This window comes from Corylus avellana, chromosome 6 (assembly GCF_965113065.1).
Source record: "Corylus avellana chromosome 6, dhCorAvel1.hap1.2, whole genome shotgun sequence".
Taxonomy (NCBI): Eukaryota; Viridiplantae; Streptophyta; class Magnoliopsida; order Fagales; family Betulaceae; genus Corylus; species Corylus avellana.
In genome coordinates, this window is record NC_142495.1 from 788031 (window position 1) to 800674 (window position 12644).

At 35.5% G+C, this 12644-nt stretch overlaps 2 protein-coding genes across 3 annotated transcripts; one reads left to right on the plus strand and one right to left on the minus strand.

The window, feature by feature from the left end:
* The first annotated feature begins 4143 nt into the window (after positions 1 to 4143).
* Positions 4144 to 9685, plus strand: LOC132188865 (sugar transporter ERD6-like 6). 2 transcript variants are annotated; one of them, XR_015912638.1, is made up of 19 exons: positions 4144 to 4478; positions 4598 to 4660; positions 4738 to 4827; positions 4966 to 5025; positions 5117 to 5182; positions 5253 to 5318; positions 5426 to 5501; positions 5942 to 6006; positions 6122 to 6214; positions 6392 to 6472; positions 6564 to 6648; positions 7106 to 7152; positions 7265 to 7327; positions 7409 to 7468; positions 7610 to 7675; positions 7759 to 7818; positions 8985 to 9099; positions 9202 to 9390; positions 9538 to 9685. XR_015912638.1 is itself a non-coding variant. In XM_059603430.2 (18 exons), exons 1-18 carry the CDS (start codon positions 4287 to 4289, stop codon positions 9312 to 9314), a joined length of 1461 nt encoding a protein of 486 aa, XP_059459413.2. In that variant the 5' UTR covers positions 4144 to 4286; the 3' UTR covers positions 9315 to 9685. The 2 variants fall into 2 exon arrangements, 1 of the variants encoding a protein (XP_059459413.2); XM_059603430.2 differs by having other exon boundaries at positions 9202 to 9685.
* On the minus strand, positions 9584 to 12445 carry LOC132188867 (uncharacterized). The gene is made up of 4 exons (XM_059603432.2): positions 11779 to 12445; positions 10565 to 10654; positions 10409 to 10476; positions 9584 to 9719 (listed from the first exon to the last, which is right to left on the minus strand). The coding sequence occupies exons 1-4, from the start codon at positions 12427 to 12429 to the stop codon at positions 9584 to 9586; spliced, it is 945 nt and encodes a 314-aa protein (XP_059459415.2). The 5' UTR covers positions 12430 to 12445.
* Positions 12446 to 12644: the final 199 nt, after the last annotated feature.

The window sequence follows — 12644 nt, forward strand, 5'->3', positions numbered from 1 at the left end:
ACATGAGGAAAAGACCTAGATTCTCTCAATTTCATTTGAAATAGAGGGGATCAATTTAATTATCATCGCCACCACAAGTGAGCAGTGGGGGTGGCCGCGCGGCCATCCCATGGGCGGAAAGGCACCCTAGCGGAGAGAGAGAGAGAGATAGAGAGTTCCAGCAGAGAGATCTGGCCGCGAGAGAGAGAGGAGAGATTCAGGCCAAGGGGGTGGCTCGCGGCCACCCCAACCGGATCTAGGGTGGCTGGCGAGCCACCCCAATCATGGATCTCGCCATGACCTGCTTGAAACTGTCATGACCCTCCTCAAAATCAGATTCTAATGCCTCAAAATTCATTTTTTAATTTAAAACTAAAACCTAGATGTGGAAAGTGAACCATTTAGAGATTTTATCACCTTAAAGGCCGAAAAAAGAAGCTCCGGGGACAAAGAAACTGCCAGACCCGTGGGTCTAGACCCTCCCCACGGGTCGACCCGCCACCTAGCCAACCTCTCTCTCATCAGGATCTCATTAATTAATTGTTTTATTTTTTATCTTAGTAATCTGGTGTTGTTGTATTTATCTTCTTATTGTGTGTTATGTTGATGTGTCAGATGATGAATGGTGGCACAAAAAAAACATTTTTGTGCAACCTCCTTATTTTTGTCATTTTATTTTATTTTTAGACAAAAATGCCTCTTAAAAGTAATTAAATAGATCATCTCTATTTCATTTGAAATTGATAGGATCCTTCTCCTTCCCTCATGCGCCACCCATCAAGCTTCTTAAATTTTTTAAAATTTAATTTTAAAACTGTATTTTTTTTTTTATTTAACTAGATATTTTTTAAAACTATCAACTATCAAACTTTCTAAATATTTTTTTACTTTTGCTAAATATTATTTTTTATTAATAAATATAATTGTCATGAAACCCACTCACTTTGATTCCATATGAAAGATGTATCAAAATGCCACTCCAACAACCAAAATAATATTAAAAACTAAATAACTTTTGCTTTTGGTGTCTTTATATTTGAAGATGAGTTAAAATAAATATTAAATTTACTTTAGATAAAAAGTTTGATAAATGATTTTTTTTTTTTTGTTAAAAATTTAGAGAAATGTTAAATATAAAGAGCTTGATGGGAATGCTCTTAGATGCCACCCAACGAAATAAAAAATATTAAGCTCTTGTTGGTCTTCTTTTTTCATAATATAAATATTAACAACAAACTTAAAGGTAAAAATGCAAAATCATTACTTGTAGTTAAACCGATTTGTAATGAGTTTTACGTGGTATAAAACAAATAGGTTTATGCACTCAATTTTTTTTTTTTTTTTTTTTTTTTTTTAACATAAATTTTCAAATGTCATGTCAATACTAATTAGATAATGACATGTGTTATCTATAATAAAAAAATTTAAAAAACTATAACATATATAAATATATATAAAAAACTACAATTAAAAAAAATCAAGCGACTGTGGCCAGGGGTAGTTCCGGCCTCCCATTTCAAGCTAGGAAGGAGGTAAGACTCTTAATATTATTAATATGATTAATTGATTATTATGAATATGATTATTATTATTATACTATACCCTTGATCTTAATTGAACTTTTTTTTTTTTTTTTTTTTTTTGATGTAAGAAGATCTTAATTGAACCTATGTACACACATTAATATGATTATTATTATTATTATTATTAACTTATGAATTAGACATTGGATATTAAACCTATAAATAATAATATAGTCTATACTCTACACTAACTTAGTTATATACTTATACTATACCCTTGATCTTAATCAATTAATTGTACACACATTAATTGAACCTATGAATATGATAATTATTATTATTATTTTTAACTAATTAATTGGACATTGGACATTAAACCTATAAATAACCTATAAATAATAACATAGTCTATACTATATACAATGTTAGTTATATACTTATATTGTACCCTTAGATCTTAATCAATTAATTGTACACACATTAAGGGTGCGTTTGGGAGTGCGTTTTAAAAAAAATAATCTGCGATTTTAAACCAAATCGCAATTTTAGGGTGTTTGGGATTGCGATTTTAAAAACGCAAATTTTAAAATCGCAAAAAAATCTGCGATTTCCATAAGCTGATTAGAGGGTGCTTATTTGAAAAAGTGCGAATTTAAAACAAAATCACGATTTCTATTAAAAAGATATTTGGCGCAATAGTTACCTTTTTTAAAACGGGAATGAAAAAAATACTAAGAATACCCACCTAAAATATATTAAAACTTTTTTTTTTTCTTCATCCTCTCTGTCTTGTTCATCCTTATTGGTAATTTGGTCATGAAACCGCAATTATATGCTAATATTATCCAAACACTCAATTGATAAAAAAGTACTTTTTAGTATGTTTTACCAAACGCCTGTGCGATTTTAAAAAGTAGCGATTTTAAAAACGCAATTTTTAAAAACGCAATTTTTAAAATCGCACTTATTAAAATCGCACTCCCAAACGGGCCCTAATTGAACCTATGAATATGATGATTATTATTATTATTATTATTTTTATTATTGACTAATTAATTGGACATTGGACATTAAACCTATAACTAATAACATAGTTTATACTCTATACAATGTTAGTTACATTATTATACCATACCCTTGATCTTAATTAATTAATTGTACACAAATTAATTGAACCTATGAATATGATTATTATTATTATTATTATTATTGTTATTATTAACTTATGAATTGGATATTGGACATTAAACCTATAAATAATAACATAGTCTATACTATATACAATGTTAGTTATACACTTATACTATAGCCTTTTATCTTAATTAGTTAATTGTACACACATTGAACCTATGATTATTATTATTATTTTGGAATTGGACAATGGACATTAAACCTATAAATAATAACATAGTCCATATAATATTAGTTACCTATAGCCATACATCTTAATTAGTTAATTGTATGCACATTGAAGCTATGATTATTATTGATTAATAACATGTTTAATTATTTGTTTAGTTACATTGTCGCGTGGGTTGGGTCGGGTCGGATGACAAAACGGGTCGAGCTCACGAGCCCTAAACAAGTTGGGCGAGCCGGGTAATTTTCGAGCTACACGAGTCAAGCTCACAATCCCTTAGCGAGTTCGGGCGAGCCGGTCGATTATCGAGTTAAACAATTCGAGCTCACGATCCATTAACGAGCACGGGCGAGCCTGCCGATTTTGACTTAAACGAGTCGAACTCACAAGCTCCCGTCGAGCTTACTCGAGCGAGTCGAGCATGTGTCACTAGCTTATCGAGCGAGTTTCAGCAGTAACGAGTGAGCTATTACAGTGTCGAGCTCGAACTCGGTTTGAGCAAAGTCGAGCGGGTATCGAGTGATTTTTCGAGTGTGTCGGCTCATTTACGGGCCTAGATAAGAGCTTAGCCCCGACCCTTAGGTACCCCTTCTCACCATCATTTGTTTGATTTATCTCTTTCTATTTTTCTTTTTCTTTTGTTGCTTTTTTTTAGATTAGATTTATTGCAATCATTCCACCACCCATCATCCCACGTGTTTCTCATCCACTTTTGTTAGTAATAACACCGTAAGAATGTTGTAAAATATTATATTTATTTTGGCAGGACATTACAATAGGAATTGTCATATAGATGGTCGAATAATCACTACAATAAATCAAAAGTGGCTATGCGGCTACCTCAATATGTTAGTGATCAATGTGCTGTGCAGCCACCTCTCTTAATCCACTCCTCCATTGAAAGGGGTTACTCGGTCACTCTCCTTTTTTTTTTTTTCTTTAATTTCTCTGTAAGGAGTCGACTCTATCTATTTAGGTCTTTTAATTTAAGCATGTGTTCTCTCTAAAAAAATATTTTCTCAAATATAGATCCCGCTAAAAAATACTTTTTATATAAAATTAAATCCCGACCGTTAAAAATTACTCGAACACATATGGACCGTTTGTTACGTGTGAAGTAATTATGGAGAGTTTAAAGCTGCGAGATCCACATAAAAGACAAATTCCATGTGGAAATGATGTCGTTGTCTTCAGCGACCCGTAAAACTCGGATCAGACCAATATTTAAATTACCTATGTCCAAAGCGACAAGTCTACACACGCTGTCCGTCTCCGACGTGGCCCACCGACCTTCCCCATTCCTCATCACGCATCATTTGACAGCTCGAGTAGTGGATGATTCTGGATTTGTTTTCTGTGACATTTCATTTCAACTGGGACGAGTCGGAGGAAGGACAATCCGGATTTAGCGTAGAAAGCTTGCAATGACTTCCAGTTCCAGGGATGAATCCGAGGACCTCAATAAGCCGTTCTTGCACACGGGGAGCTGGTATAGAATGGGCTCGAGGCAGTCCAGTATCATGGGCTCCTCGGCCCAGATGCTTCGCGACGGCTCCATCTCCGTATTACTCTGCGTCCTCATCGTTGCCCTGGGCCCCATCCAATTCGGCTTCACTGTAACACCACCGTTTCATCTCTAACATTTATCTGAATCACAATTTTGTCTTAACAAAACCATTTGCCCATTCAAATTTCTTTTTGCTTTGTTTTTGGTTTCTATCTTTCAAATGTACAGTGTGGGTATTCGTCCCCTACGCAAACTGAAATAGTCAAGGAATTGGGACTTTCAGTCTCAGAGGTGTGACTTTTGATTCTAGTTTGTTTTCTCAATCTTTATTTTGTGCCTTTGATTAACACTATTTGTTTCGAAAACAGTTCTCTCTATTTGGGTCTTTATCAAATGTGGGTGCAATGGTTGGGGCAATCGCGAGTGGTCAAATTTCGGAATACATTGGGCGCAAAGGGGTATAATGGGTTTCGTTCAATTTATTTTCTTTTGGGTTCACATTGCTCTTTATGGAGGAAGAAAAAAAAAGAGGCAAAATTGGAGAATGTTTCAACTATGAATATACCCGAATGTTGCTTTCTTTTGCTGAACTGCAGTCACTTATGATCGCTGCAATTCCTAATATAATTGGATGGCTCGTAATATCGTTTGCCAAAGTGAGTGAGCACAGATAATTTGATGTTCTTCTTTGTTACTGCATTCTTTGTAAGCTCGTCAAATTGCATTTAGTTTATGCTGCTCTTGTAGGATGCGTCATTTTTATACATGGGAAGGTTGTTGGAAGGATTTGGCGTTGGTATAATATCTTACACGGTAACTTCGAAGCATCTCATTTCTTTATGTCAATCAATCAGGCATCAATGGCATTAATTTGTAAATGTAGGTACCGGTATATATAGCTGAGATTTCGCCTCAAAACATGAGGGGAAGCCTCGGGTCTGTCAACCAGGTTCGATGTCTAGTCTTGCTTCTTAACTTGGTTATCCGTTAGCACTTTTGTTACTAGTATCCACATTTAATGATATAACAAAGTAATTCAATTTGGTTTTTGTATAGCTCGCAGTGACAACTGGAGTAATGCTGGCTTATCTTTTGGGGATGTTTGTCAACTGGAGAGTGCTTGCAGTTTTAGGTGAGCCCTATGGATGCCAAATTTTTGGTATTTCCTCAGTTGAAAGAGTAGTATTGACTGTTATTTGGCCAACAAAATTATTTATAACCCTTTAGTACTTAAACAAGTTTGAAAAATGTATTTTTCAAGATTGAGTACATGCTAGCAGATACTCATCAAATAGATAAGTATTTGAAAATTCACCAAATACTCATCTATTTTCTAATTGGTAAAATAAAGAAATATTACGGGAGGAGATATTTCATCACTGTGTAAAGAGATTAAATGTTAAAGATGCAAATATCAAACTCTTAGAGCGTCAGTTTCTTATCACAAGTTCATATATGACTAAGTTTCTGGCTGAAATTTTACAGCCTCGGTTGTATATAACATTAGTTACCAATGAAATACGTAGATCAATACATGGATTGAATTAAGGGATCATTGACACATTATTGCAGGAATTTTGCCATGTACACTATTGATACCTGGCTTGTTTTTCGTACCAGAATCTCCTCGATGGCTGGTATGAAGCACAAGATAAATATTGTATTGATTGGATTTTGATATCTTCTTATGTTTGCTGATTTTCTGCTCCATGTCTTCTCTTTCTCTTTTTTCTTTGGGTTTTGGGGTATTAGGCCAAAATGGGGATGACAGAAGATTTTGAAGCCTCATTGCAAGTTTTACGGGGTTTTGATACAGACATTTCGATTGAAGTGAATGAAATCAAGGTATTGAATGTTCTATGAGTCAATTTCTTGTACTTAAACCAAATTCATGTCATCTAGAAACATAGTCAACCAAGTTCTGCACTATAAAGTTCTGGATGATAAGCTTATTGCACGAGTACATTATTTTTATTATTTTCTTAACATTATCATCATTTATTATTGATGTAATTTTGACAGAGATCTGTAGCATCATCAAGCAAAAGAACTACAATAAGCTTTTCAGATCTCAAGAGAAAGAGATATTGGTTTCCTTTAACGGTACAATGGTTTTGAAATTTCTGATTAATTCTTGTTTTCTATACTCGTGAATTTTTATTCCCTTCTGATATGTTGCTACCATATGCTGCAGATAGGGATTGGATTACTTGTGCTCCAGCAACTCAGTGGTATCAATGGTGTTATATTCTATTCAACTAACATCTTTTCAAGTGCCGGTTAGACCAACATCTCTTTGGGCTTTGAACTGTTATCGTATTATTAATTAAAGCTTTAGATAAAGAGTTAGTCTGATGGTTTTCTATATTACATGGATTTCGGTATGATACATTTGTATGACAAATCTGATGTTTGACATCTACTCGAAAATCATTTTCTCCAAAAGATAAAAGGAAAACATCTACTGTTTGTTAGAGATCGCCTAATTCATGCTTCACTGTGTTACGTGGACACTTTAATGTGAGAGAATTACCAATCTTAAGGTCTAAAATCTACATACCCAATTTTATCTTTCACACTCTGGCTCTCATCCTAACTAAATGCATTCTTAGCAGATCAATGGTAGAAATCAAATCACTGTTTTCCTTACTATAGTCATGGTTACAATATTGTAGGTGGTTTGCATTCCATTATTTGACTTTGATGATTTAATTAGTTTCCCATGAATATAAACAGGGGTATCATCAAGTAATGTGGCAACTTTTGGACTTGGTGCCATTCAGGTAAAAGATGCCCTGATACATTACAATTTTGTGCTGCTTCATGTTGATATCCAAACATCACAAAAGAAGGTCTTATCATTGTTATTTAAAATAGGCTTGTTATTTTCAATAGGTTCTTGCTACTGGGATCACTACTTGGTTGTTGGACAAAGCTGGGCGCAGGGTGCTTCTTATTGTGCGTCAGAACAAATTTGTTCTCTTATAATGTTTATTTGTGGACATACATATTGAACAAAATCTGAAACCACTTGTGTAGGTATCATCGTCTGGAGTGACTCTTAGCCTCCTTCTTGTTGCAATTGCTTTTTATCTAGAGGTAGGTAATCTTTTATTTAGTATAATATGTAAAATCTTCTCATTTGATCTGGAGCTTATAAATCAGATATGCATTTGCTTATCATGTTTTAATTGATTCTTATGCTTTCTCTTCCATCTTGTTCTCACTCACCTTTATCAGGGCTCTGTATCAGAAGATTCTCATTTATATTCAATGTTTGGTATACTGTCACTCGTTGGGCTTGTGGTATGGTTTCTCATATACATTGTTATGTATAGTTTGAACTATTGTTTTAATTAATGTCTGAGTTTTATCAATTTTCCATACAGTTGTTAGTGATTTCATTCTCTGTTGGAATGGGAGCTATTCCTTGGCTTATAATGTCAGAGGTATGCAATATTACCTGTATTTTAACAACATCATGAAGATATTTTTTCTTTTCCTCATGTCTGATGCATAAGGTCTAAACAATTTGATGAAGTACTTTTAGTTGGTCAAGTTCTTACTTGTTCTGGTGATAATTTCTAGTCAGCCTGATGTCAGACTGCCTATGCTCCACCAGTATGGTGTTAAAAAGTTTTAAAAACTTCTTTAGAAACCCACTACCACGGTGCTACTTCACTATTAGTCACTAGTTCAAGTAGTAGGTTTGGTTACAGAAATTATTGTAGGAATCATATCACCTACTCAGCAAGGAACTCAAAATTATTGTTTTCCATATGGTTATTGTTTTCTTTGATGGTAAAGAAACCTGGAAACTGAGGGGATGGTGAACCTTGGGGATCATATTGGGAAAACAGAATCTTAAATTCTCCCTCTGAAGGACTAAATTTAGCTTAAGCTTGATTAAGAATACTTTTTATATGTCGGGAATTGGATATTTAACCATCGGTGTGAGTTCGATAGAGCTTTTCTGTTTGTTGATCATTGACAACTAAATTATGGGTCGGAGTTTTGGTATGGGATTAAGGTGGTGTTGAGTTGAGTTGAATATGTGAATTATTAATAAGATATCCGAAGAGAACATTACACTGACCTTCCCATGGTTAGTTGATGATACAAGGAGTATTCTCAGAAATTTCATTGACCTTTCTTATCAGAGTTAAGTAAGAGGAATGTTGTAGTTCCTGGATGTGGGGTTGTAATTCTACAGAGAGATGTAAGGTTTCAGTTTTTCAGTAGGGCCCAGAATGTTGCATGTGGTTATCTTGATGATGTCTGTCTATTTGATGAACTCATGAAATTCAGTAATATGGATGAGTAGAGGATTGTGGATGAAGATGAGATTAGTGGTATATGTTCACATGACAACTCTATCAGGGAGATCCTTGTATTTTCAACTAGCCCGAGGGGCAAAGGGAGATTCTCCTTTTCTGCACTGTCAGAAGAAAGAATAAAGACAGTTTTTAATATTTGTGTCCATAAGTTAAGTGGTTGAAACATGCATTGAGATTGATGAGCTCAGAATTTTCTTGAGGATAGGGCAGTCTATTCATCTATCTCCAACTTTAGGTAAATATTAATTTTGAACACAAATTGCACATTTTTTTTTCAGATACTTCCGGTAAATATTAAGAGCCTTGCTGGCAGCATAGCAACGTTTGCAAATTGGCTGATATCCTTTTTGATCACAATGACTGCAAACTTACTCTTGAGTTGGAACAGTGGAGGTATATATACATCTACCTCTGTGTATGTGCGTGCGTGTGTTTTCCGGCATGCATATATCTGTCATGGTGACTCTAACTCATATAGTTCCGTCATTGCAATAGGTACCTTCACAATTTACGCCACGGTCGCTGCTTTTACAGTTGTCTTCGTGACACTTTGGGTTCCTGAAACTAAAGGCAGAACCCTGGAAGAGATTCAGTCGTCATTTAGATGAACTTGTTTGCTCAAGCATGCATGCATTCATCTTAAACTGTTTCTGAAGTGAATGTCATGCAAGAAAGCATCACGTGGTATGTTTTTCCGTCACAGTTGTTTTATGTTTTTGGACTGTAAATGGGAAAATTAGTGAAAGTAATACTTTTTTTCAAATCTTTCAAATCCTTGAAACAAGCTTAGCTTCCCACTATATTGCTATTTCTTCTGCTTAACACTAGCAGTGCCACGAAGTACAAGTAAACAGGGGAGTGCATGCTTCAAATCGTGTCACTTCTTGGCTTTGTCTGCGTGCAAGGAGGCAAGGAACTGCTTCAGATACCTATTATAAACACAAGGTCGTTCCAGGTGAACCAAGTGACCGGCCTTCTTTATGCCTTGAAAGGATGCACTTTCTCCTAGTTGCCTGTATTCATATTTTTCAAAATAGTCTCAGTACAATTAATATTGGTACTCTAAAATACTTCCCTTGTTTGTGGTGGTTAGGGTTGGTAATTTTTTTATGGGACCCGCAAACCCAACACAAAATTAACAGGTTAGGATTGAGAAGTTTGACTTGTTTAATTAAATGAATCGGGTTATAATCGACTTATATAGCCTTATATCCATTTCCCGACACAAGCCGAAGTCGACAAACGACATTTAGAGCTATCAATTTTTGATGCGACCTGTGAATCCAACGCGAAATTAGCAACTTATGGTTAAAGAGTTTGACCCATTGATTTAAATGGTTGACATATATAGTCTTATACTCATATTTCAATACGATTTGAATTTGACACACAAATATGAATTACCAACCCTAGTGGTGGCCATAATAGGTCCATAAAGTATGAACCATTTGGTGCCTCTTTGTCATGATTGATCTTATTTATAGGAGTAATGTTAGAAACTACATTCTTATCATATCATTATTTCATTTTATTATGCTGCCGTCGCAGTATCAGCCAACTCTTGAATCCGTTCTTGTTTTTTTTTTTTTTTTTGAAAAAAAAAAGAAAAAGAAAAATCATGGGTTAATTATAACTGGCACATTAACATTATGGGATAAACATTTGGTATATAACTACTCTTCATAGGAGTAATCAGACTTACCCTTGCATGTTCTGAGCAAGCTCCAGATTGAAAATCTGATCATCCTCACCCCATAAAAGATGCACTTTCTGCAATAGAAACGGGTAGACTATATGTACAAAAGTAGAACGAGGCAATCGACGGGCAGAATGTGATCTAGATAAATATATATATTACCTGTGGGAAATTGGGAACCGTGGAATCCTTGTTGCTCACGATTAAACCTTCTAAGAGCTCACCTCTCTCCTTCCTGTTGGTGAACATCACCTATATATAATTCCATGATGCTTAGATTAATATTTTTTTTTGTTTTGTAAAAATTACAAGAGATTTTCCTTTTAGCCTCGTACTAATTAATTGAATTAACAGTAACTTTATGTTAACCAGTTTTTAATTTTATGAGCTACAAATCCTGCAAAATTTAATTTTAATTTGGACCATGAAATGGATCCTATTTATTTCACTTGAAATGGATTTCATGATCTCACACCAAAGCGCCGGGATAATAATTATATGTGAAGTGACTCACATGTCTAAGGACAATGCCTTTATTTGTACTAGTACATGTCGAGATGTTTAATATCAGGATCCCACAAGAGATAATAAGAGAACAAAAAGTTGCCCACGGGCCACAGGCCCACAGCATATGAGTTAAGATGGTATTTTCTTCTTGTTCGTTGAGCGAATTTAAGGCTCGTGGATCGCCGTGATTGACTTGACTTACATCTTGCCAATTGACCAAGGGTTGTGGCACTCTACTTAAGTCTCCATGTTATTTATCTTTTGAATAAAAGTGTGAAATTTTAAAATTATTTTTCTTAATTTAAATTTAGATAACATTAATAGAAAATGAGTATTAACTTCACTTCTCAAATGAAGTAAAATAACAAGTTATGAAAGTTATTGAAACTATATTCATTTCAAGTTTTCAAAATGAAAAATAGTATAATCATATCTAACGGCTAATATATATATATATATATATGATAAAAGATGATCCGATTAGACTGGTAATAAAAGTCCTCTTTCCAAACTTTCAATTTATCATAAACGAAATACTAGAGCAGTTTAATTCGGATTAGGCAATAACAGTATATATGTTGTACTTTAAGTAACGGTGAAGATTAAATTTTAAAATCTTTCTTCATTTTTTCTTTCCTATTAAAAGTTTTGCCAACTTTTAAATTCAATCTTAACCATTGCTTATACTACAGCATCCATATCTGTCAACCTAGCTACTCCACCTTCTTTTTTCTGTTTTTTTTTTCCTCATTTGGAGCAACCGAATTATTCTTCTACTTTAGTTCATCCATGAAAATCATGTGACATCTATCATCCACTAATTTACGTACGTATGAGACAATATTGGAACATGTATCGGAAATTCAAACCTCAAGGAAGTCTTTGTGAAGGCGATCCGGGAACCACAGCTTCTTGTGAGCAGCAACAGAGAGAAGCGCTTTCAAGCCTTTAACGGAAGTGGGCAGCAAAAGCTCCGAAGAAGAAGAGAACCCAAGGCCTTTCAGCGTTGTTTCACTGATCGAGTCGGTCATGGCGATGATCGAGCCTGAAACCACTATGGCCTGGACCAGCTCCGGGTACAGCTCAGCCATTTTGAACGCCACCATCCCACCGTAACTGAACCCAACCACGGTGCACCTCTCCACCCCGAGCTTCCCCAAAGCTGCAGCCAAACACTCGGCCTGGAATGTCGGTGACCTGTCGGTTTTGTCGGTTGTCGAGCCTCCGAAGAAGAGGAGATCCGGCACGTAAACCGAGTATTTCTTGGCGAGAGCGCCGACCTGGAACTGCCACGTCACGATGCCCTCGGCGGCGAACCCGTGGACCAGGACCACCACGGGCTTGCTGGGCTTAGCCGGGGGCTGGGGCTTTTGGCCCTTTTTGTGGTTTTTGATGGTCTCCAATGGGACCCAGAAGGTCATGACCGTGCCTGGCTGGATCTCCACCGTGTAGGGTTTGATCCCTGCCATCTTCATTAGCCCATGCAACAAAGGCTTCTGTGCTTCCACGAAGTTCACCATTATCGATCTCTCTGTTTCGCACTGGTGAGGTGTCTGGTTTTTCCTTGATTTTAATTTCTGGCCTCTGTCGCCCTCGCTCCGTGGAGTTATAATAACATGCATGTGGGATAATGGTGTTTGGTGTTGGGTAGTTGTCAGTTGTTAACAAAGGCGTGAGGTTTTCATGGAATAGAAATAATTTGATCAAGACAACTACGTTATTACAAGATAAACAA